Source organism: Gracilinanus agilis, chromosome 2 (assembly GCF_016433145.1).
Source record: "Gracilinanus agilis isolate LMUSP501 chromosome 2, AgileGrace, whole genome shotgun sequence".
Classification (NCBI taxonomy): domain Eukaryota; kingdom Metazoa; phylum Chordata; class Mammalia; order Didelphimorphia; family Didelphidae; genus Gracilinanus; species Gracilinanus agilis.
Window position 1 is genome coordinate 523,744,787 of NC_058131.1, and position 27,604 is coordinate 523,772,390.

The following is a 27,604-nucleotide window of genomic DNA, read 5'->3' on the forward strand; positions in this document are numbered from 1 at the left end:
TTGGGCTCTTTGGATTTATCATACACTGTCTTGCTGATGTCATTTACCCCAAGTCTATTCCACTGATCCTCCCTTCTGTCTCTTAGCCAGTATCATATTGTTTTGATGACTGCTGCTTTATAGTATAGTTTAATATCTGGTACTGCTAGGCCCCCTTCCTTCACATTTTTTTCCATTATTTTCCTTGATATTCTTGATCTTTTGTTATTCCAAATGAACTTTGTTATAGTTTTGATACAATTTTTAATAATCATTTTATGACATTTTGCAATCCATATTTCTTCCTATCCATCCTCCTTCCCCAAAATGGCAGGTAATATAGATTGCACATGCATTGTTATATATTTATTTCCACATACATTGTGTTGTGAAAGAAAACACATAATACACTAGAGAAAAATTCATGGAGGAATAAGTGAAGAATGGTATATTTTCAGGCAACTTGGTGGCTCAGTAGATATAGAGCCAGACTTAGAGTCAGGAGGTTTAAATCTGGCCTCAGAGATTTCCTAGCTGTGTGACCCTGGACAAATTATTTTTTTAAACCCTTACCTTTTGTTTTAGAATCAGTACTGTGTATGGGTTCTAAGGCAGAAGAGGGGTAAGGGCTAGGCCATGGGGGGTTAGGTGACTTGCCCAGGGTCACACAGCTAGGAAGTGTCTGAGGCCACATTTGAACCCAGGACCTCCCATCTCTAGGCCTGGCTCTCTATGCACTGAGCCACCTAGTTGGCTCCCTGAGCAAATTATTAACCCCTGATTGCCTAGCCTTTGACACTCTTCTGTCTTAGGGTTGTTACTAGAACAGAAAGTAGAGTTGTTTTTTTAAAGAACTGGGTGCTGCCCCTGCAATCAGACTCTATGAGTTCCTTCTATGGTTGTGGACAGACTTTTTTGCCAGGAGTCCTCAAATTTGTCCTGAATCCTTGCATTGCTAATAGTTAAGTCATTCACAGTCAATAATCATACATTATTTCCAGGTGATGTTTTTTGACTTGAGCATAAATTGGATTTAAGTGAGGCAGAGTTGCCCAAAGTCCTAGGCCTCACACTTTCTTCCCAAGTCATTGAAGTCCAGTGGCCAGACAAAAGTCAAGATTTTTATATATATCAGAGCTCTCTCCATGAATTAAAGGCTGCTGACTTTGGTTTAGTCCAATCATACCAGGGAAGTCTCCAGGGAATAGGGAGTCCTTTCTTGAGGTTCCAAAGAACCCTGGCTTAGGTAAAAGGGAGAATGACACCCCAAGGTCTCAAACTCCCTGCTTAATGCCCCCAGCAACTCTCAGAAGGCCATGGTCTCTCTCTCTTTGGCACTGCAGAATTAAATGGAATTGTTTGTTTTTTAAATCCTTACCTTCTGTCTTAAATCAATACTAAGGATTAAATCAATCCAAGGCAAAAGAGAGGTGAGGGCTAGACAACAACTTGGACAGGGTAACAAAACTAAGAAATTACTGTGGCCAAATTCAAACCCAGGACCTCTTGTCTCCAGGTCTGGCTCTCTATTCACTGAGCCACATAGCTACCCCCTGGAATTGTTTTTTAAATTATTTCAGAGTTTAAAATAGCTGCCTGGATGGCTCAAAATAAGATACCAAGGGAGATTCAAATCCCACTAGCTATGCGAGACAAAGCTACTGACTAGTATCTCTAGGCCAGACAGAAAACTTCTGTAAAGGGTCTTCTTTTAGAGCTTTGTTTTTGTTTTTTTAGTTTTTTCCTCTTTAATATCTAAATTTTCACAGTTCTCCTTATTAGATCTCTTGACCAGGGGACATTTTAGGGGGCAATTGCCCCAAAGTTTCCCTATGTCTAGTCTTAGCTGAGGATTTTGTGGGTTCTTCAATTTGAGAATTAAATCAAGTGATATCCTTGGGAGTGGCAGATGAAGCCCTTTTGGAACTAACTGGGATGCGGGGCGCACCTTTGTTGAAGAAGGCCCTGAGAGGCTCTCTGGAAATGAAAGAATTTATCCCTTGGGCCACTTGGCTCAGCTCTTCTCCCCAGACTTGTCTTAGCTGCTAGAGGTCTGATGGGACTTAATTAAATCCCTGACTAAAGGACTCTTGCATGTCTACATTCAAGAAGAGAAAACCTGATCTGAATACAGATACAATATTTTCATTTTTCAAGTTACCACAGATCCTAAGTTAGATGGAGCTACTTTTCTTATTTTCCTTTCCTCAATAAATTGAAAAAGTATTTGTTAGGGGCAACTAGGTAGTACAGTAGATAGAGCACCAGGCCTGGAATCAGGAAGACCGGAGTTCAAATGTGGCCTTTGATACTGTTTTAGCTGCGTGATTCTGGGCAAGTCATTTAACCCCAATTGCCTAGCTCTTGCCATTCTTCTGTCTTAAAATTGATATTAAGAGTTCAAAGTTTTTGTTAACAAATACACATTCACTGGCAACACTGTTTTGGACAGAAATGATTGATCCCCTATTTCCATCTCTAGGATCCAGTGCACCATTGATGGATTTCAGAGAGATGTGTGTATTGGCCCAGAGATGATTCACTGAAGGGTCCTTGCCCCAGGCTTCCCCTCCCCAACTCCCCATTCTTCTTTGTGAAATGGGACAAGTGTCACTTGTCTTAACGTTCCAGATTCCCAGCCATGCCCAACTAAAACACACCAGGAAGAAGGGGAGTTACTCAAACCAAACTGACAGCCAAACTCTGCTCTACTTGGGTGAACTTTGCACTGCGTAAACAGATCACCACTGCTACAAATTCCCCAAAGCTCTCCCTATTTGTATTTTTTTTTTATAAATTACTTCCAGGATCAAGCTCTCTTGTTAGAATGTGTTCTTTTTATTTGCTCTTAATGATTCAAAATAAATCACTCCAACAAAAAGATCCATCTCCTCCAAAGCATTTTGGTTTGGCGAGTCTTTGAGCAGAGAGGAGTGAGGATGGAGGGCAAGAAGTCATATCGATATTAGGGATTCTGATCATTGGGATCGCATTTAAGCATGACCTTTATCCCCAATCCCTTGCTGGATGTCTCAAAGGCCTTCAGAGCCTCTTCTAGAGGAAACCTGTGGGTGACTAAGGGCTTGACATCCACCGACTTGGACGAAAGCATCGAGATTGCCATGGGCCATCTAGGAGGAAAAAAAAACCCAAATAATTAAATATACCTTGAATACAATTACTAGATTGCCCACACAGCTAGTAAGTGACAGAGTTGAGATTCCAAACTGGGTCCCTGACACAATCCTCTATATACCCTACTCCAGAGCTGCCTGCTCACTTGCCCAAAGCCACTGTTCACCTGTCCTGAAATGGACCATCTCAGGGCAGCAGGCAGGGCTGGAGGCTGACAAGGCACAGAGTCTTATTCCAGATCATTTGACATCAATGGCAGTTCCTGACCCCAAGACTTCAGAATTTTCTGAAACTATCATTTCCCTACTCCACTCTTCACCTCTCGATCAGGGTCAGAAGAGCCAGGCAGATGTCAAAACATGGTGCGGCAGAAATCAATCAGTGAACATTTATTAAGCACCTACTCTGTGCCCGGCGCTGTATTCAGTGCTGAAAGAAGGCTGGACTTCGAGAGTAAGGACTTGGGGGCCAGTCTGGGCTCTGCCACTTATCATTATTTCAGTAGCTTCAGGTAAGTCCCTTCACATTTCTTGGGTCTTCACTTGCATATATATATAAAAGGAGGGATTTATCTAGATGACTTCTAAGGTCCCTTCCTGCTCTGAACTGGTGTAATGATCCGGGTGACTTTTGAGCTCCATTCCAGCTCTAATCCTACAAGCCTATGAGGAAGCTGCAAGAGGTAACAATGACAAAAGAATCTCCAATGCAGTTAGCTCAACAGAACAGGGGGCAGGGGCAGGAAAAAACTGGCCCTGAGACGACAGACAGCAGCTAAGTGAGCCAAAGGGCGTCTTGTCTCCTTTAAAAGTAACTAGAAAATGAGATCACACAAATATCAATGATCGGGCTAGAGCTGGAAGGGACCTTGGAAGTCATCTGGTCCCATCTCCTCATATTACGGATGAAGAAACCGAGGCCCAGGGAAGCTAAGTGACTTGCTAGAGGTCAGAGAGGTAATTCAGGGTAAGAAGTGAGATCTGAACGCAGGTTCTCTGACTCTGGCCAGGATCTGCATTCTGAGAGTACTTGGGGAAGTCGGGGGGTGGGGGAGGAGGGGGCTCTCAAGAAGCCAGCCTGGGGCTCTCTCTGACACATACGGTTCCACGTCAGGGCACACACAGGGGATACTTACGTATTGCAATATCGAAACACGCCTCTGATGTCCACCTCCCGGGCTGCTGCATGGACCAAGGGGATGCTGACCATCTCATTGCCCAATCCTACCAGCACCACCACCCCGCCAGGACGAGTGGCCTAAAAGAAGATCAAAAACAGGAAGTCAGAAATCACAAATAAAGGCTTTCTATTACCCGCTAAATGCTGTGTGACCTACTCTTAAAGGATCATTTCTGCCCAGAGTGGATAGTTCCTCAGGGTTCATTTAGTAGATAGAATGATGGGCCTAGACTCAGGAAGACTTGAGTTCAAGCCCTGCCTCAGATGGGGTTTTCTCAGCAAGGATACTGGAGTGGTTTGCCACTTACCCTCTGGTGGCCCAATAAAAGGATCCACTGGAGAAGGAAATGGCAAACCACACCAGTATCCTTGTTGAGAAAACCCCAGGGATATAGCTATGGTCCATGGGGTCACAAAGAGTCAGATGCAACCAAAAAATAAAAAGGTCTTTTTTTTTTTTAAATCCTTACCTTCCTAGAATCAATATTAAGGTAAGGGTCAGGTAATAGGGATTAAGTGATGCAGCTAGGAAGTGTCTGAGGACAGATTTGAAACCAGGACCTCCTGTCTCTAGGCCTGGCTCTCTGAGCCACCCAGCTGCCCCCAAACAATGCCTTTTTAAATACAGATGAAATAAAGAATATAATCAGTGAAAACTCCAAAGAATAAGGAGTTTCCAAGATGGGACCAATGGAACAATTACAAAGAAGCCCGTGAATTTGACTTATAATTTGACTAAAGACACCAGAGCAGTACAGAATGATTTCAGCTCACATTGTATTTTATAGTTTACAAGTGTAAAATCAAAATCATTCTGTGAGGCAATTATTGAAAAATATTGTGATTTTTATATATTTTTTATATATAAATTTTATATAATTTTAAAAATATAATCCTTTCTTTCTGTCTTTGTAAACTCTAAGACAGAAGGGCAAAGGCCAGGCAATGGCTTGCCCAAGGTCACACAGCTAGGAAGTGTCTGAGGCCAGATTTGAACCCAGGTTCTCCTGACTCCACACCTGGCTCTCTCTCTACTGCACCTACCTTGCTGCCCCCCCAAATACTGTGATTTTTAATCATTGTGGGCAATTCCCCAATATGGAAATCCTCTCCATTAATCAGACCAGCAACTCCTATGTATTTTTTAGGGGCAATAAGAGCTTAGATGATTTGGTCAAACAGCTAGTATGTGTTCAGAGGCAGAGCTTGACCACAAGTCTTCCTGACTCTGAGCCCACCCTCTCTCTACTACAACATGCTGCCTCTTATGATGTTGATATGATTATCTCCATTTTAAAGATGAAGAAACTGAGTCTCACAGGTAGAGACTTGATAACAGGCTGCTATATTCTTCTCTGATTGTTTCAAGAATGTAAGCTTCATCTAGTCAACTAAACTGTAAGTATTGTGAGGGTGGGGATCACGTTTTCTAATTCTTCTATGCCCTTTTCATCCCCACCTCTCCATGCTAAGTATTAGCTAAGTGACCCTGGGTAGATCACTTAATTTTCTCATCTTTTAAATGAGAGGGTTGGAGCAGATGACTTTTAAGATCCCCTCCAGCCCCAGATATATGAGCCTATATGGTAGATGGGTAGGTGGAAAAGTGGATAACTGGGCCTGGAGTTTGGAAGACCCAAGTTCAAATCTAGTCTCAGGCACCACCTTGATGTGTCTGATCCTAGGCAAGTCTCTTCATTTCTGTCCACCTCTGTTTCCTCAACTATAAAATGGGAATAACAATAATATACCCCCAAACTAGGAGGCAAAGGGGAGGTGGCAGTGTTTTTGTTAGTACAAAGGTATGAAGGAAGGAAAGAAGGTTTTATTAAGCATTTACTATGTGCCGGGCACTGTGCTGTATACAGGAGAAATAAACTGAAAACAAAAGAGTTTCAGTTCTTGAGAAGTTTATATTCTAACGAGGGAGACAAGACATAGGGGAGGTTTCAGTTGCTAACAGGCTAGATGGAAAAAACTCTCGTGGTCCTTCAGAGATGTCAGCAAAGCAGACTAATGCCTCTTTTTTAATGTCATAGATATACAACGTACATGTGGCTGTCTAGATCTGGAAATCCTCTCCACAGAGATGATCACAGAACCTATGGGAGCTGATGAGAGCACCAAGAAAAATATCATAGACTAGACACAGCCTTGACAGAAGGACATGAATATGGGTGCAACAGAAAGAATCAACAAAGGAGACTAAGAGTAATTGGGACAGGTAAGAAGAGAACCAGGAGAGAGATATGCCATGAAAACCAAGGAGAGAATACCCAGGAGGAAAAGTCTATCAACAGCGTCAAATTTGTTAAGAGGCCAAGAAGAAATAAGATTGAGGAAAAAGTCATTAGATTTGGCAAGTCAGAGACAACTGGTTTATTATATCTCCTAATATCTGTGAGAGAAAAAAAAAAGGAATAAGGGCCCTCTCACAATAGTCAGTCAGACTATGCATGAGTCAGTCAACAAGCATTTATTAAGCTCTTATTCAGGCTGCAACAGGCTGGGCTGAGTTAGGAGAATATAACAAAGGCAAAAAATTGTCCCTTCCCTGAAGGAGGGTACATTCTGATAGGGGAGATGATATGTTTAAAAAAAAAAAAAAAAAGGAGTAGTTGGGTAGCTCAGTGCCTGGAGTCTGGAGGTCCTGGGTTCAAATGTGATGTCAGATACCTCCTGGCTGCGTGACCCTGGGCAAGTCACTTAATTTAAGTTGCCTAGCCCTTACCCTTCTTCTGCCTTAGAACCAATACACAGTATTGATCCTAAGACAGAAGGTACGAGTTTAAAAAAACAATCAAGCAGGCAAACAACCTAGGTTTGTATAAGAGATACACAGATAAAAGATAATCTAAAAGGGTAACTTTGGCAACTTTGGAAAGGGCAATTTTAATCTAATGTTAAGACTAAAAGGCAGGTGAAAGAGGGCTTATAGGGAAGAAGAAAGGTAGCTGAGAGGGTTTTCTCAGAGTCTGTCCATGAAGAGGAGCATAGAAAAAGGATGAGAACTAGACTCAAGTGAGATCTTTGGCAGATGGAGGCCATGGGGGCTTGTTTGTAGTTAGCAAAGAAGTCACTGGAAAGTGAGGGTTTGAAGACAAGACAGTGGAGATGACTGAAGAGTAATTCTCCTGAGCAGTTGTCAGGGAATGAGATCAAAGCATCATGTCGAGGAGTTACCCTTAGCAAGGAGTAGGACCACTTCTTTTTTTTTTTAATCCTTCTGTCTTAAAATCAATAGCAAGTATTGGTTCCAAAGCAAAAGAGGGGTAAGGGTTAGGCAATGGGGATTAAGTGACTTGTCCAGGGTCACACAGCTAGGAAACGTGTGAGACCAGATTTCAATCCAGACCCTCCTGCCTCCAGGTCTGAATTTTATGCAAAATACTCTCTGTCCACTGAGCTGCCTAGCTGCTCCTGGACCACTTCTTTACATGAGACTGAATCAAAGAAGGAAATGTTGTTCCAAAGGCTGGAATGGTCCTCTTGTAACAGAAGGTTATCTAGGTTCAAACTTCAATAAGCAGAAGAGACTTCTTGGTTGAGAAATCCCAAAAAAAGTCTTTTATTTTCCCCATCAACGTTTCCTCCTTTCCACTTCACCCCTTAATTGAAGGAAGGGCGAGAGCAAACACAGGCATCACCATGGCAGGTCTCTGTGTTTGTTGTCCACAGACAAAGGAATGTTGGGCAGCCCCGACCTTCACTCTGCAGGTGTGACTTTATCACCAATATTAGGCTAAGGAGATGATGACATCAATTCAGCTCCAGTTGCACAGGCCACCTCTCTCTGCTTTTAATATTATCTAGTCACCATGTGGTAGGGAAGCGTTTCTAACAAAGATCCATCCTGGCCACCAGGCCCATTGTCTCCGCCTCACCCTGCCCAATGGCAATGAGCTGCCCCAGCATTCTGTGCCATCTGTCATGCATGCTGGCTCTGGTCTTGACGCCACTCCAATAGGACATTTCCCCGTCTTAGGGACAGAAGGATGCCTGCTGAAAGTGCTAAATGCTCCCCAGTGCCCCAAGAGTGGGATGGAAGTGTTTGGACGTGGTTTCTCTCAGGATGTGACATCTGGGAGCTACGAGATGTTAACTACTGTACTAGCCTAGCCTTTGCACATAGCTCTTAGGGCCACAGGACTAGGAAACCAGACTATAAAGTCCCTTGAAGGGAAGACTCTCACACGATACTGTGTCTCAAATATAGTAGGTACTCCATACATATTTACTAAATGGCTAGGTAGTACAGTGAATGGAACATCTGGTCTGGAGTCAGGAAGACCCAAGTTCAAGTTCAGTCCCCAATACTCACTCCCTGCGTGGCCCTCAACAAATCGCTGCACTTGTTTGCCTCAGTTTCCCCCTCTGTAAAACGAAGATAAAATAGCACCTACCTGCCGGGGCTGTCAGAAGGATTAGATGAGATAATCATTGCAAAGCAATGAATATCTCTGTCAACACAGTGTCTGGCACATAGTAAACGTTATAGAAATGTTAGGGATGACGACGATGTGACGATGCTAATGCCGCAGCTGACAAACCGACAGAGAGAAGGGCCAGCCCTATCTATTCTAGGTAAAATGCATTACTAGTGCAAGCTTAAACCTCTGCTATGCTAGAAAAGGTAGCTGCCCTCACTTGCCCTCCCTGCCCAGCTCACGTAGACAGCAGTTTCTTCCTGGGGATGTTGGGTTTCCCCAAAACAGCTCTGTGACTCAGAGCCGGAAGGAGGAAGTCCAGAGTCCAGCTTCTTGGTGATGCCCGAGGCAACCTGAGCCATCACCTGCTCTTGACCTCTTCATTGCAGGCCTTTCCTTCTCCTTCCTCTTTCCATGCTTCCCTCCCTTAGCCCCAGCTGCTTTCCTACTTTTTCACTTTTAAGTGTTTTTTCCTCCTTCCTTCCTTCATTTCTCTTTCCCCACCTATTACCTTGTTGTGTGGTCATGGGTTCCCCAGAGGCACTAGTGGCCTTCAAGATAAAGAAATCTTTGGATTCTCATCTAGTCCAAGTCCCAGGAAGAAGGATTTTTGTTTTTTGTTTGTTTGGGTTTTTTTTTGGGGGGGGGGGTAACTATGAGGTTTTAGAGAGAGAAGTTTGATTGTTATGATTCCCAAAGACCTGATGGGTGTGATCTTATGCTGAACTGTCATAGGGAGCAATTTCCCTAAATAAAGTGAGCTAGGGAGGAATGGAAGGTGGTGCCCATCTCTTGTGAGTCAAGTCATGGTTTCCTTGGCCCCTCTCCTATGACTTCAGCCCTCAAAAAAAAAAAAGGCTTGGTTCTGTTGAATGACAATATCCTATGTTTTGATCACACTTTATACATTATCACAATAGCTTGTTGGTCCAGACCTCTGTTTTCAATGGAATAGGGAGCTCCCAGTGTGTAAATGCCCTTCCCATTGCTGCAGATGAACAGCTCCTCTGTAATTTGTAATCTTAAAGAGTAGTTGATATCATTGAGAGGTTAAGTGACTTGGTCCAGGCCCAATAGCTAATATGTGTTAGGAAAAGTATCTTGAATTCAGAACCACAAGAGAGAATGTTCTAAATCACTAGTAATAAGAGAAATGCCTATCAAAAGAATCCTGAGGTTTCACCTCACATCCCACAAATGGACAAAAATGACCAAAAATGACCACAGTCAATGTTGAAGGGCTTGTGGAAGAATAGGCATATGAATATATTGTTGGCAGAGTTGTGAAATGACAAGCAATTTGGAATTATGCCTATAATGTGTCTAAAATGTCCAAGCCCTTCAAACCAAAGATTCCGTTGCTGGGCTCCTGCCTCAAGGAAGTCATTGATAAGAAGAAATTCCCCATATAGGCCCACAAAAAGCAGCACTTTTTATGACAGCAAAGAACTGAAAACAAAGCAGATGCCCACCCAGTGGGGAATGACTAAGCAAAGTATGGTAAACGAATGTAATGAAATTTAACTGTACTATAAAAAAAGATGATTGCGAGGAATCCAGAGAAACAAAGAAGATCTACACGAATAATACAGAATGAAGTAAGCAAAGCCAATACTTGAACAATAACCACAACAGTGCAAATAGAAAGAACAACCACAACCAAAATATCAAAAGCAAATAATAAAATTATAAAGATCAAGCAGGATTCAAATGAAGAGATATAAGTAAACACCTCCCATACCACTACTTTGTGGAGGTGAGAAGTCCACAGGTGCTATACATTTCACATATTTTGGGACTTTTTTAGTATATCAATCAGCTGTATTGGGTTTTTTTCTTCAAAAAATTCTGTTACATGGGATAGCTCTCTATATAGCTTGTATAAAAAAACCATCTTTTTATGATGTAAAAAAGAGAAGACAAAATAATTCCATCTCGTTTGCTCTTCCTGATAACCCTGTGACTTAGGCAAGATAGATGCAGTTATCATGATTGCAGGTAAAGAAACTAAAATCCAGAGAAGGTAACTAATGAATAGCTGTGTGACCCTGGGCACTTCACCCCCATTGCCTACCCTTACCACTCTTCTGCCTTAGAACCAGTACACAGTATTGATTCTAAGACAGAAGGTAAGGATTTAAAAAAAAAAAGATAACTAATGGCCTTTTGGGGTCAACCAATAGGTTAACCCAGTAATAGGCAAACTATGGCTGGCAGGCCAGATGTGGCTCTCTGAAATATTCTTTCCGGCTGTGTGACATTATTCCTAATCTGATGAATACAATGAGTAGGATACAATACAATGAAACTTCGAAAGAGTTGCCTTAGAAACAGACTGACAGATGAGCATTTTCTTTCCTTTGGCCCCCTCTTTAAAAAGTTTGCCCATCACTGGGTTAACCCATAGCCACACAATAGGTCAGTGATGAAAATGGAGCCAGAAAGAAGGTTCATACTTCTTGTTAACAAGTTTCCTACTATGCCACACTACCTCCAAATCAGCTATACACAGTATCTAGTTAGCTTCATGGAGCAATTAAATAATTAGTATTCATTTTCTGTTGAAATAAGTTCAATTATGATTCACTAAAGAGAAAACTCACATAGATGCTGGTCTGGACAGAAGACTCCGCTCCAGAACACTCAATGGTGACATCTGGTTTTTGTCCAAGGAGGTTTTCTACCTTACTAGCAACTTCCTGAGGGCTCTCCTCCTTGACCTGCAAGATGTAATTGGCCCCACATTCTTTGGCTTTTTCCAGTCGAGTAGAGTTAACATCTGAGGTTTAAAAAAAGGTAGCCTGATCAAGCAATGAAACCAAAAAAATGGATAGAGATATATGGCAAGAGGAACAACTAAACTCTTCCCTCTCAAAATGTGAGCAGCTTTGGTGAATGTATTCTAAAATCCTTCATAGAGTTTCTCTCTCTCTCTCTCTCTCTCTCTCTCTCTCTCTCTCTCTCTCTCTTTCTCTTTCTCCTTCCCCCCCCCCATCTCTCTCTTTCTCATATACACAAAACCTCTATCAATTTCAACCATTTAACTATTTCTTTTTTTTTTTTCCAGACCCTTAACTTCGGTGTATTGTCTCATAGGTGGAAGAGTGGTAAAGGTGGGCAATGGGGGTCAAGTGACTTGCCCAGGGTCACACAGCTGGGAAGTGGCTGAGGCCAGGTTTGAACCTAGGACCTCCTGTCTCTAGGCCTGACTCTCACTCCACTGAGCTACCCAGCTGCCCCCATTTAACTATTTCTTAATAGAAGGACCAGAATATAAGAATAAGAATATCTCAAAGGATCAAACTGTATCAAAACTTTTTCATTTTATCCATAAGGTAAAGACGAAGAGTAAGATAAAAATTTTATCATTTGTTAGTAATTACTTGTATTTAGAGTTCATTTTCATAGCTAGAAAAAACCTTTTTTTTAATTTGTGTGCCAATCGGCATACTTGGTCTATCTAATGTTAAGGGTTTGTTAAGTGTCGGGCATTGAGGGAAACAAAGGAGAATCAAAATGTCTGCATGGAGCCGACATTCTAATAGGGTAGCTCTAACACTACTTGAAACAGAGCTTGGTCATATCCAGCTTTGGACTTCTTAGAGCAAAGGTAGCAACATAGCCTGCCTGGATTCCCACAGAAGGAAGAACTTCCACCTTCGACAAAACTCCTCTCTTTCATGGCAGTGAAACGGAAAGGTTTGACCCTGAGCCTTCCTCATCTGGCTATCATCTGGTCCTTCTCACAGGGAGAAAACCAAGGAATACATCCTAATCCATGCACACATCTGCTATTATAATCACTGCCCACAAAGGCAACAGCTTTCTTCCCAGCAAATGTGTTTTAAGGAAAGAGAGGCAGACAAAAGACAAAAAGAGGTCTTACCAATCATTACCACTTCAGCTGAGCCCATTGCTTTAGCCACCAGTAAAGTGACCATTCCAATTGGTCCTAAACAAAATAGAAAAAGAGTTTGATATGAATGGAATGTTGAATGTATATGAAATATTCACCTCATATGGGCAGGTGGCTGTTTTCCATGCTTCCATCTCTCATAGAAATCATAGGATCATGGATTTAGAGCCAAAAATCAAGACCTGAGGTCATTTATTCCAATCCTCTCATGTAAAAGATAAGAAAACAGGCCCAGAGGTTAAATGACTTACCTAAGGTCATATAGACAGTAACAAGCAGAACTAGGATTCAATCAAGGTCCTCTCCAAGGCCCCTTGTTCCAAGTCATACAACATTTTTGACCACTTGATGGAGGTTGTCTTAAGACATTTCCAAAGATCAAAGAGGCTTCAAGAGTGGATCAGGTTAGTTCAGGACCTCCCTTAAGTTTTCTAATGGTTTTAGAGAGATCTTAGAACATTCAGAATATGTTCCCTTATTCCCCAATACCAACTCTCAAGGACCTACTCTAGAACCAATCAAATCTCCCTAAGTAGAAGATCTATAAACTAATGGGCCTTTGAGGACCAAATCAATCAGATTTTAAATGATTATCATTGCTATTAATATCATCATTATGTAGCCTGGTCATCTGAGTTTCCTTGGCTTGCTATGGTCTTAGAACCACACCCTTAGTTAGCTACCTAGAATTCAAAAATATTTCTCCAACCAGCCTACCAAATGCTTAAAATTCTCAGCATGGCATCTCTCCTTATGGGATTTTAAAATATATCTTATAACTGAGTAAAATGGTAACATATTAGGTAGTTAACACCTTATCAGGGATTAGTTTATTAGATTATTATGTTGACTTATTACCACCCACTTATACCTAGCAGAGAGCAAAGTCCTAAAAGAATGGCCCATAGGACTGTTAAGTTTTGATGGAAAGGAGTTGAGTGGGACTCATTTCAGAGCTAACAGGATACTACAAAGGAGATCTCTGGGAAGCCAGAGGCAATATGGAAGCACCAGGCATGTAGAAATAGAAAGAGCTTCTGAAAGGAGATGAAGGGTTTAGGAAAGGTCAGGTAGAAGAACATCAGAGACAGATTACATTTACTTAATTGCAATTTTGCCTAGGACCAGTTGTCTGTCTGTCTGTCTGTCTCTTTGTCTCTTTTCAAAACCCTTAACTTCCACCTTAGAATCAATACTAAGTATTGGTTCCAAGGCAGAATAGCAACAAGGGCCAGGCAATGGGGATCAAGTTACTTGCCCAGGGACATTCATCCAGGAAGCATCTGACCCAGGACCTCTCATCTCCAGGCCAGGCCTGGTTCTCTATCCATTGAGCCACATAGTTGCCCCATCTCTTTAGAAAGATTCCATTCTTCCTTCTCAATGTGCCCTTTCCCCATCTCCACCTCCTAATGCTCAAGTTCTACCAAGAACCAAACCAGAACCAGTCACAGCTCCAAAGCTGGGTGGGAAGAGTGTCCATACTTTAAGCTGGGGGTGAAGGTAGTATATAATAGGAATTAGGACCAAGTCTATTACATACCAGCTCCGCACACAAGGACCTTGCTTCCCAGAGTGACTCCCCCTCTCCGACAGGCATGGATCCCCACAGAGAGTGGCTCGATAAGGGCTCCTTCCTCAAATGTGACATTTTGAGGGAGTCTGTGGGACCACAAGACACAAATGCTTAGAGCTCAAGAACAGCATCTCCTCTTCCACAGATAAAAACCAGCTGCAATCACCCTGGGAATGGTATATTTTATTTGTCTTTTGTTGAAAACACAGATAAAAGTAAATGAGATAAGTCAAAAGCAGGAAGCTAGCCATTTTCTGGCAGTTCAACCCCATACATAACATTCACAAGGGTATGATTACTCTGGATTTGATCACGTGAAATACCTCAGCCATAAGAGAGGTGAAAAGATGGTGTCTTTTCCCATCCCAAATCCATTATACTATTTCCTTTAGAGTAAAAAACAGACTAGGATAAGCACCTAAGCTCTGCTGCCAACCCAACTCTTGCGTGTGGGTGAGATGCCTCTCTCCACGTGTAAAATTATCTTTTCCTTAGACTATAAATTCCCAGAAGAAAGTATTCAATCATTTTGGGTTCAAGTCTTTATATTTAGGCTTTCTTTTCCTTTTAATTTTCAAGCAGTTTCAGGGGCAGCTAGATGGCCCAGCGGATAGAAGGCCAGCCTGGAGTTTGGAGGATGTGAGTTCAAATCTGACTTCAGACATTGCCTAGCTGTGTGAGCCTGGGCAAGTCACTTAATCCCTCTTGCCTAGCCCTTGCCCTACTTGTCTTAAGAGCTGTTACTAATACAGAAAGAAAGGATTCAAAAAATAAAAGTTTCAGCCAGTTTCTTACTACATTGGCATCAATTGAAAAATTAATTGACAAAACCGGGAGAACACTGTACTAGCAATACGGTATGATGATCAACTGCGAAAACTTGGCTACTCTCAACAATACAATGATCTGGGATAGTTTTCTGAAGGGCTTTTGACAAAAAGGGCTCTCTATCTCCAGAGAAAGAGCTGTTGGAGTTGGGTGGATGTGGATCAAAGCTTACTATTTTTCATATCAGTGTATTTATGGTTTTATTTGGGGGGTTTTGGTTTTCTATGAGTATGCTCTCACAACAATGACTGATGTGTATTAGGATAAGAACAGATTCTGGGTTTTGTTCAGTAAGTTATGCAAAACTTATAAGTGAGAACATGAGAAAATTCTGAAAAGCTGCCTCAGGCTTGGCTTGGAACTTGGAGAGCAGTGAAGGGGCTTGGAATTCTGTGGAATGTTGAAGTGGGTGTTTTTGTTTTTTTTTAACCAATTGCCACTCCTCTGGGCTCTCTCGCTCTGGAGCTTGGTCAGAGAGGTTGCTAGCCCCTTGAGCTCCTTGGTGTTCCCTGTGTCATTTTGGGAATAGCAGGATCAAAGTTTGGTGACTGGCTATGGACGGAGAGCTATTGCTAACTGAGAAGAAACAAGAGGATCGTTTTTGTCTCTGTGAATCTGGCAGAGTGAAGACAGACTGTTGGTCCAAGCTGGTCAAGAGCCATTCTTGGCCTACCCAGCCTAACCTTGGAGGCCGTATATGTTTTGATTAAATAAGGATTTTGGACATAGGTTTAGATAAGATAGATACTGGAATTTAAGATAGTATAGGGAGAAATAGGAAGGTTTCGAGGGTACTCGAGACATAAAGATGAGTTTTGTAGCTGAAAAGGGAGTGGGAAAAAGTTTAGTACCCCAAATAGATTTTAGGGAACCCTCTACCTCGAACCCATTTGCTATCTTTCCTTCTTTAAACCTTAATATATTAAATAAGGTTTGTGTTTTTGTAATCTGTCTCCAAAGAGTTTTGGTCATTTGCCAGAATTTAACTACTCCATATTTTATCTCAACTTAAAAGCAGTCAGATTGCTTTTATCAACAACATAGTAAGGGATTTTGGATAAAGTTTAATATCCACCCTTACGTGTGGAAGTGTGTTTTGCATGATAATACATGTATGGCCCAGAAAAAAAGCTGATAAACATTTATTAAGCACCTACTATGTGCCAGGCACTGTGCTGAATGATTCAAAAATATTATCTCATTTGAATTTGAGAAGAAAACTCAAACGCAGTGATTTGGCCAGTCATCAAATTCTGCCATTTTTTCTTTTTTTTTGTTTTCCCCAATTTTGAAAGAGACAGCCATGGCTGTCAGGAACAATCACTTTCCAAGCTGGAGATAGAAGAGAGTAGCATAAATTCCTATGTACTACAGCCTAGCCAAGGCAGACAAAGGAAGCATCATGCCAAAAATGGCTGCCTACCGATTGCTGGGCTAGAGAGAGAGGAGAGGTGTAAGTCTGGAGGCAGAGGGCTCTATTTTCTGCTCTCTCCCTAACCAACCAAATGAGCTTGTTCCAAACACTTGAGCTTCTCTTTTCTGATCTGTAAATCAGCAATAATCGTATTTGTACTCCCTATCCCACAGTATTATTGTGATGATCAAGCAGGGGAACATATGGTAAGCACTCTGTAAACTGCCAAGTGCTATCTAAATTTGGGCTATTATTATAAATCACCATTTGTTGCTGTTTTTCTCTCTCCTTCCCTCTTTTTTATTCATTTATCTTTCTCCCTCCTTTTTAAATTAAAAAAATTATTTAAAAAAAGAAAACTCTTACCATCTGTCTTAGAAATGATGGTAAGCATTGGTTTGAGGCAGAAGAGCACTAAGGGCTAGGCAGTGGGGGTTAAGTGACTTGCTCAGGGTCACATTAGCCTCAAAGTATCTGAGGCCAGGTTTGAACCCAGGACCAGGTCTGACTCTCAATCCACTGATCCACCTAGCTGTCCCCCTCCCTCCTTGTCTTAACTAGTTTTGGTTCTTGATCAGCAATGAATGGTTGATACTATTTCTTTACCATCTGCTACAAAGAGTGATAGTTTTGTTTCCTCATTGCCTATTATTCTAATTCCTTCAATTTCTTTTCCTGCTCTTATTGCTAAAGCTAATGTTTCTGGTACAGTAGCAAATAGTAGTGATAATAATGGGCATATTTGTTTCACTCCAATCTTACTGGTGTGATATTGGAAATTTGGGGGTCCTTGAACTAATTTTGAGGTCCCTGATCTAACTTTCCTGTGGACATTTAGGGTTCTTTTCAAATTACATTTCCCATGAATCCTGGCTTACGTAAATGGCATAGGAAATTACCTAATAATGTAAACAGAAGGTTAAACAGTGAGTGCCTGGGTTGGTACTTTCTCTCTTTTGTGATTGTGGAGCAGGAGTGAGGATGGGAGGAACAGGTAATGGTGGGTCCCTTTAAAATAACTCAACAGGCATGTAGCTTCATTTTTCTAAATGGTTTTCAATAAACCCTAATAAAACCATGATATTTTTAATTTTATCACTCTATATTAATTTTATTTCTTACACTGGGAAGGGTTCTAGATAAACCTCATTATAGATAATGTTTGCTGATGGTTTTAGATACATACCCTCTGTCACTTTTCAGTGTATTCTAATATTTTTGTAAGGAATGGGTTGGATTTTGTCAAAGGCTTTTTCTGCATCTACTGAGATCATCATTTAATTTCTGTTGGTATGGTAGTGTTATTGATGAGAATTGACACTGTTTCTTGCACAAAGTATGCACTTAATAAAATTTTGTTTGGCTGGATTAGATTCATCATGCTTCCCTGGACCAAGGATACTTGAAAGTCTCAATCCAGAATTCAGAGGAGACAATCCAAACTATTTTTAAAAAATCCACCCATGGACTGTCCCATTACCTAGAAAATCAATTTATCCTTTTCTCCCTCTCAAACACATAAGCACATCCAAACTGACACTTAAGAAAGGGAGCTTTGCACAGTCAGTCATTCAATAAATGTGAACTGTATGCCTACTATGCGCCAGGTACTTCTGCTAGGCACTAACATAAAGAAATGTAAACGAGAGAGTCTCCACTCTAAAGGAATTCACAATCTACTGGAGAAGACAATATGCAAACAACTATAAGATGTTACATATAAAATATATGAAGCTATATAGAAGATAAATTGGAAATAACCAACAGAGGCAAGGTATTAGAACTAGGGGGAATCAGGAAAGGGTCCATGAAAAGGTAATGTTTTAGCTGGGTCTTGAAGGAAGCCAAGGAAATCTGGAGGTGGGAGATGGAGAGTGCACTCCATTTGTGGGGGACAAAAGAAAATGGCCAGAGCAGAGTAAAAGACTGTCTTGTTTGCGGAACAGCAAAGAGACCAATACAGAAGGCTTTTTTCCATTCTAAGTTAGGTGACCACAGGTTAAGTTTGAAATACTCTTATAATTCCTCCTACTCTGACAAGAAAATTAAAATATCAAGGGAAAGGAGGTGTGTGTGTTTTTGGGGGGTTGGGGAGCAGCATGAAGATTACATAAGAAATATGGCATTCTGATTAGTTTCTCTTTTGCTCAAACAGGTCTTTTCTTAAATGTATACTTCAGCACAGATAAACACAATATGGGAGAGCTCATGGAAAATATTTTTCACAATATGGAAAAAGCCATAGACTGAAAATCAAGAGACCTGGGTTCAAATCTCATTCTGCCTCTAATGAGCTGTCATTTAAGCAGATCCCTTATGGGTCTTTGGTTTTCTCATTAGTCAAGGGAGAACAATAGACCAACAGGGTCTCTTCTAGATCTAATATTTTATGTGCCGGGCTGAGAACTAGGAGATCTGAGTTTAAGTCCCCATCTTGTCATTCATACAATCTCTTTGAGTCTCAGCTTTCTTTATCTTTAAAATGGAGACAATAGCATTTGTTGTTGTTTTTTTTTAAACCCTTACCTTTTTTTCTGAGCAACAATTCTAAGACAGAACAATGGCAAAGGTTTAAGTGACTTGACCTGGGTCACACAGCTAAGAAGTGTCTGAGGCCAGATTTGGACCACAGCCATCCAGATTCCAGGCCTGGCGCTCTATCCACTGTACAACCTAGCTGCCCCAAGACAATAGTATCTACCTTACAGTGATGGTATGAGGAAATCACACTGTCAATTGTAAATCCTTCTAGAAATGTGGGCTAGTATTATTATTATTATTGTGTTTTATGTTCCAGCATTCTATGCCCCGAGGTCCTTTCTAAAACTGGGGCATTTTATGTTCTCCATTTTAACATTCTGTATTCTAAGATCCTTTTCTGCTTTTAAACATTCTACGTTCTAATTTCCTTTCCATCTCTAACATTCTATGAGTCTAGAAACACTGAGCGTCGCCAAGTCGTACGAATGGAACAACCTGATGGTGTCCTCAAGAGGGCTCAGGAAATAGGGCCAGAAGAGATCAGAATGATTAAGAAAGCAGCAGGGAAGGGGAAGAAGGAAGCAAAAACTCAAAAGTGGGTAGCACTAATAAGACTGTGTCTGGGTTAATAGTGCACAAGAGAAGCCAGGTAGCCTCCTGAGAGGATGGAAGCACTCCAAGAAACATCACTGTCATGACCCAAGCAGCACCTCCCTGTGGAACAGGTCCCTCTTGCTTACTGGGCTAGACCTGGGCTCCCAGTTTACAATTTAGTCAGATTACTCTCACAGATACCTCTGAAATTTCCAGATCATTGCTCTTTCTGCATTAGCAAAGGGGAATTAGAAAGACTCCCTCCTAAGAAAAGAAAGGGAGAGAGGGAAGGTTATGGAACTATTTTTTAAAAAATAATAATGCTTGATAATACATATATACCCGGGATCAAATTGCCTGCTAGCTCTGGGAAGGGGGAAGGAAGGGAAGGAGACAATTTGAATCGTTTGACTTCAGAAAACTTATTACATGTAATTGGTAAAAAAAAAAATCTTCATAAAAAATAAAAAGAAAAAACAATGCTTTAATCTCTTCCTTCAGCTCCTTTGTGGGACTGTAGAACATTGCATGCATTGGCCTTCTTTTTCCCCCAGATGTTGCTTAGTTTTACTGACCTTAATCCCCCTCCTCCCTCACATACACACTTTTTATTCTTTAAGAGATTGCTCTAACTATGCTACATCCACGACCTGAAGCTATGAAGTTCTTCTTTCCAACCCTAAACTCCCATTCTTTCCTGCTTCCCTTCCATCTCCTCTAAGCCTCTTCTTCCTCTTCTTTGATGCCTGCAAACATCTCTCTGTTCTCCCAGTTCATCATCCCTGGTCTCCTCTTACTTTTTGTTCTCTTGGGGCTTGTGATTAGTTCAACTATCTTCTGTCCTCTTTTTGCCTTCATTTTGCAATAATTTATCTTTATTATTAGTTGATTTCATTCAATTCAATAAACATCCTGGTGGCACCATGGATAGAGTGCTGGGCTGGAGTCAGGAAGACTCAAATTAATGAGTTCAAATCTGGCCTCAGAGCTAGAAAGCCCTAGGCAAATCACTTAACCCTGTTAAGTGTTTGCCTCAGTTTCCTCATCTGTCAAATGAGCTGGAGAAGGAAATGGCAAACTATTCTGATATCTCTGCCAAGAAAACCCTAAATGAAGTCATGGAGAGTCATACATGACTAAAAAATGACTTAACAACAAGAAGTAAATGATCAGATCCTAATTTCCTTTCAATTTGTCCTATATATCTTCTGTTTGTAAATAGCTGGGTTTTTAAAAATCCTTACTTTCTGTCCTAGTAAAAACTCTAAGAAGGGGGCAGCTGGGTGGCTCAGTGGACTGAGAGTCAGGCCTAGAGACGGGAGGTAGGTCCTAGGTTCAAATCCGACCTCAGATACCTCCCAGCCGTGTGACCCTGGGCAAGTCACTTGACCCCCATTGCCCACCCTTACCACTCTTCCACCTAGGAGCCAATACACAGAAGTTAAGGGTTAAAAAAAACTCTAAGAAAGAAAGACACAAGTTAGGCAAATAGAGGAAACGGGTTAAGTGACTTGCCAAGGGTCACATACACATAGATAGCTGTAAATAACTGCTGGTACATTGCTCTTCCCCCATTAGACTGTGAGCTCCTTGAGAACAGAGAATGCATTTGGCAGGGGGAGTAGAGCTGCTTTGTATCTCCCCAATCCATCCCAGTGCCCTTATTACAAATGACAAAAATGCTTTTTTTTCCTTTAAACCCTTACCTTCTACCTTAGTATTGATTCCAAGAAAGAAAAGCGATAAAGACTAGGCAATTGGTGTTAAGTGACTTACCCAGGGTGACACAGCTTGAAAGTATCTGAGGTCAGATTTGAACCCAGGACCTTCTAGCTCCAGGCCTAGCAAGAGTCTCTATCCACTGAACCACTTGACTCTCCCTAGATAAATGCATCTTGACATAGGTTCACTGAAACCAGTAGACAATAGGCAATTAATTAAAGGCTTACTGAACTCCATCAAACTTTCATAGTCATGTTATTAAACTTATGCAGTGCTCCAATTAGATGAGCTAATTCCAGCTTTGTATCTGCCCTATTTCATAGTTGAGGAACCAGAGGCATAAAGACTTTGTGAGTTGCTTGAGGTCCCATAGCTAGCAGGACTGGAACTTGAACCCTGATCTTCTGAATCCAAAGTTTTGCACTGCCCTCCTCTCTGGACTCTCCTGCCTCTTTGGCTTGCTGCTATTCCCTCCTTTTTGTTGGTGCTATTTTTCAGTCATATCCAAGTCTTTGTGACCCATCTGAAGTTTTCTTGACAAAAATACTAGTGATTTGTCATTTCCTTCTCCAGTTCATTTTATAGATGAAGAAACTAAGGCTGGCTGGGTTAAGTGACTTGCCCAGGGGCAAACAGCTAGTAAGTGGCTGAGGCCAGATCTGAACTCATGGAGATGTCTTCCCAACTCCAGACCTGGCATTTTATCCACTGGGCCACCTCCCTGTCCATTTACTCCCTACTAATCCTCAGTCCTGGACGACCTCTGCCATCTGCCTTTTCTTGTCCTGGTGCTGAACTCCAGAGGAAGAAGTTACACAATCGTGCCTACCAGATGCTCACTGCTAGGATAGCAACCTTTTATTCATCTCTGGTTGACTCTGTCACATTTTCCTCAGCTTTCCTCCTCATTTGTAAAATGAGGGAGTTGGACTACTTAAACTCTAAAGTTCCTATTAGCTCTAGAGTTAATTCTTCCAGTCAAATGCATAGTCTCACATTCATCCTCATCTCCTTTCTCCCCTTTAAAGCCTATATCTAATCACTGAGTCTTAACAACATCTCCCAAATCTATCTTCTACCACAAATATAGTCAACACTGGAGTTGGAGCCCCTATCATCTCTTGTCTAAGCTACTGCAATTACTTATCGATTGGTCTCCTTGCTTCCAGTTTCTTCCCTCTAGTCCATCCTCCACAAAACTGCTAAAACAACCTTCTGAATAATGTGGTGGTCTGACCATGTCCATGAACTACTCCTCAAACACTTTCAATGACTCCCTATTGCCCCTAGGATAAAATGCAAACTCCTCAACCCTGTGATAAAGGCATCCATCCAACAATCTGGCTTCAACATATCTTTCTAGCTTTATTGTAGAACTCTTCTTGACTGTTTTATGTTACAGCTAAACCCCACCATCAGCTTTTCCTCATACTCAAAATCCCACCACTCACTTCTGTGATTTTTGCACAAGCTGTGTCCCAAGCCAAATTTCTGCCAGGGCCCACCAGGCTCAGCTGCCCAATCCCCTCAGCTGTTAGTGCTCTCTTCCCCTTTCAATGACCTTGCATGCACTTTTAGGTGTATGTGCTGCATCTACCCAGTCAAATGGAAACTCTTTGATGGCAGAGATTATTTTTATTTTGCCCATGTAGCCTTGTCACCTGGTATAGTGTCTTCCCCATCCCAGGCACTGAATGAATTTAATAAGTCCAACTGCAAGAATGACTCTTATTAGGGGGCAAGTGTGGGTTGGCAGAGAGCCAGCTTTGGAGAGGGGATCGAGATCCAGTCTTGGAGTTAGGAAGCCCAGGCTTCCAGCTCTGCCTCCATCCTGGGCTTGCAATGTACATATCCTCAGGGTACTCTAAGTGGTTCTGACCAATGAATTAGGAGAAAGAGTTCCAATTACACACACACACACACACACACACACACACACACACACACACACCACAAACACTACATATGCCACACGAAGACCACTCACAACACATATACGCATACCACCCAAATATCACATGTACCACATATCACACACACACACCATACACACATCCCACAAACACTACATAATTCCCACACAAACATGCACAACAAGCTGACATTTCTAGAGCTTTAACTTTGTTTTACACAGAATATTTCATTTTATTCTATGAAGTTCTATGAAGTCATTTGTTCTATGAAGTAGGCCCTATGATATTATTATCCCTAATTTACTGGTGAGGAAACTAAGATTCAGAGAGGCCAAGAAACTTACTCACGAACAAAAAGCTAGGAAGGGTTGAAGGCAGGATTTGAAACCTGGCCATATGGGCGGCTAAGTGGTTCAGTGGATAAAGCACCAGATCTGGAGTTGGTTCTTATGTTCCATGGTCTCTGCACATAACTTAATTTCTTCTAGAGAAGGTTAAGTTATTGATTTAAGTATTTAAACGGTTTAAATCTGGACTTAGACACTTAAGTCATTTAACCCTGTTTACCTAGTCCTTACCTTCTATCTTAGAACTGTTAGGACAAAAAGTAAGGTTGTTTGGTTTTGTTTTGTTTTTTTTTAATTTTAATAACTGAAAACAAACAGGTCTCTCCTAACTCCAGGGCCAGCACTGCCAACTCCAGGTACACCACTGCTGTACCATGCAGCATCTTATGAATCTATGATTCTAAGTAGGCTGTGCAGGTCTAAAAGTCTCCATTTTACAATAGAGAGAGCTGAGGTTCAGAGACATTCATTCATTTGTCCAATGCTCCTAATTCTTGGTCTACCGATCATTCTATTTGTCCATATTACATCTCTAGAGTGGGAGTACCAAGGAAAGGATTTTCTCTGGTACTCTCTCTGTCTCTGTCTCTGTCTGTCTCTGTCTGTCTGTCTGTCTCTCTCTCTCTGTGTCTCTCTGTGTCTCTCTCTCTGCCTCTGTCTCTCTCTGTCTCTCTGTCTCTCTGTCTCTCTCTGTCTCTCTGTCTCTGTCTCTGTCTCTGTCTCTGTCTCTGTCTCTGTCTCTGTCTCTGTCTCTGTCTCTGTCTCTGTCTCTGTCTCTCTCTCTCTCTCTCTCTCTCTCTCTCTCTCTGTCTCTCTGTCTCTCTGTCTTTCTGTCTCTGTCTCTCTCTTTTTAAAAAATAATCCTTACTTTCTGTCCTACTAACAACTCTAAGACAGAAAAGCAAGGGCTAGGCAATAGGGGTTAAGTGACTTTCCCAGGGTCACACAGCTAGAAAGTGTCTATTTTGAACTCAGGTCATCCTGACTCTAAGCCTGGCTCTCTATTCACTGTGCTGCCTTGTTACCCTGTCTTCTCTGGTTCAAACAGCAATGTCTCTGCCATCCATATCAGTAGCTATTCACTGCTATAAACAATGTCCTCTCTTTTGAGACTAGATTTGAACAATGTCCAGAAAAAAAAGAAGCTGCAAGAAGCTGCCCCTACTTATTTAGGGGCCTCTTGACACCAGCAGACATTCCACTTACATTCCATGGTCTCTGCAAATATAACTTGAGTTTCTTCTAGACAAGGTTAAGTTGTTAATTTAAGCATGTAAAGAGATTTGTGGCTTTAGATCAGTGATTCCCAAAGTGGGCACTACCACCCCCTGGTGGGTGCTGCAGCGATCCAGGGAGGCGGTGATGGCCACAGGTGCATTTATCTTTACTATTAATTGCTATTAAAATTTTAAAAAATTAATCTCAAGGGGGCTAAGTAATATTTTTTTTCTGGAAAGGGGGTGGTAGGCCAAAAAAGTTTGGGAACCACTGATTTAAAGACTACCCAACAGGGCACTCAAATTCAGGTCTACAAGGGACTGTAGCACATGTGGTTAGCACTGGAATCAGAGAACTGGGGAATTTCAGACCTGGAACAAATGGCTTTCAAAGGGCCAGTGGCAAGTTACTCTTGTCTAGGGATGAATTCCACACACAAGCCTCATCTAAATGAGGATGGAGCCTTGGAAAGATGGAAAGCTTAGTAAAGAACCAGTACTGGCACTAAATATGACTACTGCCAGGGCAGCTGGGTGGCTGGGTGGATTGAGAACCAGGCCTAGAGACCAGAGGTCCTGGGTTCAAATGTGACCTCAGACACTTCCTAGCTGTGTGACCCTGGGCAAGTCACTTAACTAATTGACTAGCTCTTACTTCTCTTCTGCCTTGGGACCAAAACTTAGTATTAATTCTAAGATGGAAGGTAAGAGTCTAAATAAAATATATGATTACTATTCTGGCAATTCAGAGACCCACATCCAAGTCCACTAAATTAATTCTATGACCCTAGGTAAATCAACCTGACCTTAGTAGGCCTCAGTTTCTTCAGCTAAAAAGTGAGGGGATTGGAATAAGATCTAGGATTTCTTCTGGTTCTGGAAAAGTCTGTTCTAAGAAGAGGAGAGCAAACTTCTTTTTTGTTTGTTTTTAAACAACACATTTCTTATAATAGTGGGTATAGTAGTAGTAAATAAATTAAAAAAAACAAAAACCTTTCCTACGCTTAAAGTTCCCCATGCACGGCTTTTCAACCAGTGACCTAAACACAGTCACTCTGCTTTATCATCCTCCCTACGGATGCCTTCATTCCATTGAAATACAAGTCATGCTTTAGAACATCTTGGCTTACTGCTCATACTCTGAGGAATACAAGTTTTGAATGAGAATTTTTTTCAAGTAGTTTCACTGGAACTTGCCTTGTTTACGAAACATAAACTATGGCCAAGTTCTCACTAAAAGCACTCCATGATCAAATTCCTGCCAAAAGGGGGTGAGTGACTTCTGTCACCATATTCTACTTGAAAGCAAGAGTGCTGTGGAAAGTCAGATAAATGTATAAAACTAGCCAATGAACAAAGTTATTATGCCAGGGGGACCTTCCCCTGAAGCAGTTCATTGTGGGGAGGGGGGACCAGGTCTGCCTTATTGCTAGCAGCGAAGACAATCCTACTAGAATGTCAAAAGAGTGCCAGGAATTGTGTTGGGAAATATGAGGGGAAAAGGGACAATCATAGGAGATCTTAAAAGAATCTCCAAACAGATGATAAAAGATGATCTTCTTTCACTCTCTCCTATTCCTCCCCAACAAAAACAAAACAAACAAACCAAAAAAAAAAAAAAAAACAAGGGCAAGCCATAAGATTTCTGCTAAGTAGAGGAACAGTGAGTCATTAAGATGCATGTAGTACTAACTTGTAGCAGAAATCCGCGTTGTGCTTGTAAAACCTGCAGAGATTCCCGTCGTCTGGGGGCGTAGCACAGAAAAAGATGGTGGGGGAGAGATTGTATCTGCCGATCTTAAAATATTCATCGGTACATCGGGGAACACCAGGCTCAATGGCAACCCTGTCACCTGGAAGAAGAAAACAAGCAACCTTAAATACACCAGGGTAGTGAGTGGCAGCTCTAGATGAAATGCAGGCCCTGGGGCCTTGTTCTTGATTCTTTGTTCTCTGCCATCAGAAGGAGACAGTCTATGGCCTGTTACCCTGGTGAAGTAGTAAGTACAGATGTTGTGTAGTGATGAATATTCATCAACAAGTAACACTATGAGAAAACCTAGACTCCCTCACCCCCAGGAGACTGTGAGGCATCTCTGTCATTAGGTTCGATCTACCAGTGTTTCCAAGGGAATCCAAAGAAATCCTGCCACAGATTTATGCTCTCTTGGTGAATTTGGGACCTGCCCGCCTTCTATGGGAAAAGGAGCCCTTTGATTGACTTCTATAAAGATCAGTCAGTATGCCTTTTGACAACTAACAAAGAGGAACCAAACTGATCAAGACTTGGGGGAAACAGTAAGCTGGCACACCATCAAGGCAGATTCAATGTTCTGCCCTATTCAAAAAACAGGGTGATCCTCCCTCCCTGAAATGATGGAAATATCAGAGACCTGGAGTTATGTTCTACCTGTCCTGAAAACAAGAGATAAATTTGTTTAAGATATGCAGGCCATGAAAATTGGGGAACAATGAAAAGACCCCCTAGACTGGTCATAAGAGAACCTGGGATTATGGCCCTGCAAATCAGCTTTGCAAATTACTACTTCTGTGACACTGGCATCATAGATCAAGAGCTAGAAGGGATCTCCAATGACATCTAGTGTACCACCACCACCCTTGTTTTACATATGGGGAAACAGAGGCCCAAAGAGGTTATGTGACTTGTCTAAGCAAATCACCTCTGTGGGTCTCAGTTTCTTCATCTATAAAACAAAGGGGGAAGAGTACATTATATTACATTATTACAATTATTTCCAAGAGTGCTTGGAAGGAACCACAGTACTAAGAGAGGAAAGGAGGGAAGGGAGAGAGTGGTGGGGGAGAAAGAGAGAGAGAGAGAGAGAGAGAGAGAGAGAGAGAGAGAGAGAGAGAGA

General features: G+C 41.6%; 1 protein-coding gene across 1 annotated transcript in view; it reads right to left on the reverse strand.

The window, feature by feature from the left end:
* Positions 1-2,796: 2,796 nt before the first annotated feature.
* Positions 2,797-27,604, reverse strand: part of SORD (sorbitol dehydrogenase) — a 65,227-nt gene continuing 40,419 nt past the window's right edge. Inside the window, exons 4-9 of the mRNA XM_044665074.1 lie at positions 26,422-26,581; positions 14,180-14,298; positions 12,607-12,672; positions 11,324-11,499; positions 4,250-4,371; positions 2,797-3,110 (exon numbers count right to left, since the gene is read on the reverse strand). Coding sequence (XP_044521009.1) covers positions 2,945-3,110; positions 4,250-4,371; positions 11,324-11,499; positions 12,607-12,672; positions 14,180-14,298; positions 26,422-26,581 — 809 coding nt within the window. The 3' untranslated portion in view covers positions 2,797-2,944. The remainder of the gene's footprint in view (positions 3,111-4,249; positions 4,372-11,323; positions 11,500-12,606; positions 12,673-14,179; positions 14,299-26,421; positions 26,582-27,604) is intronic.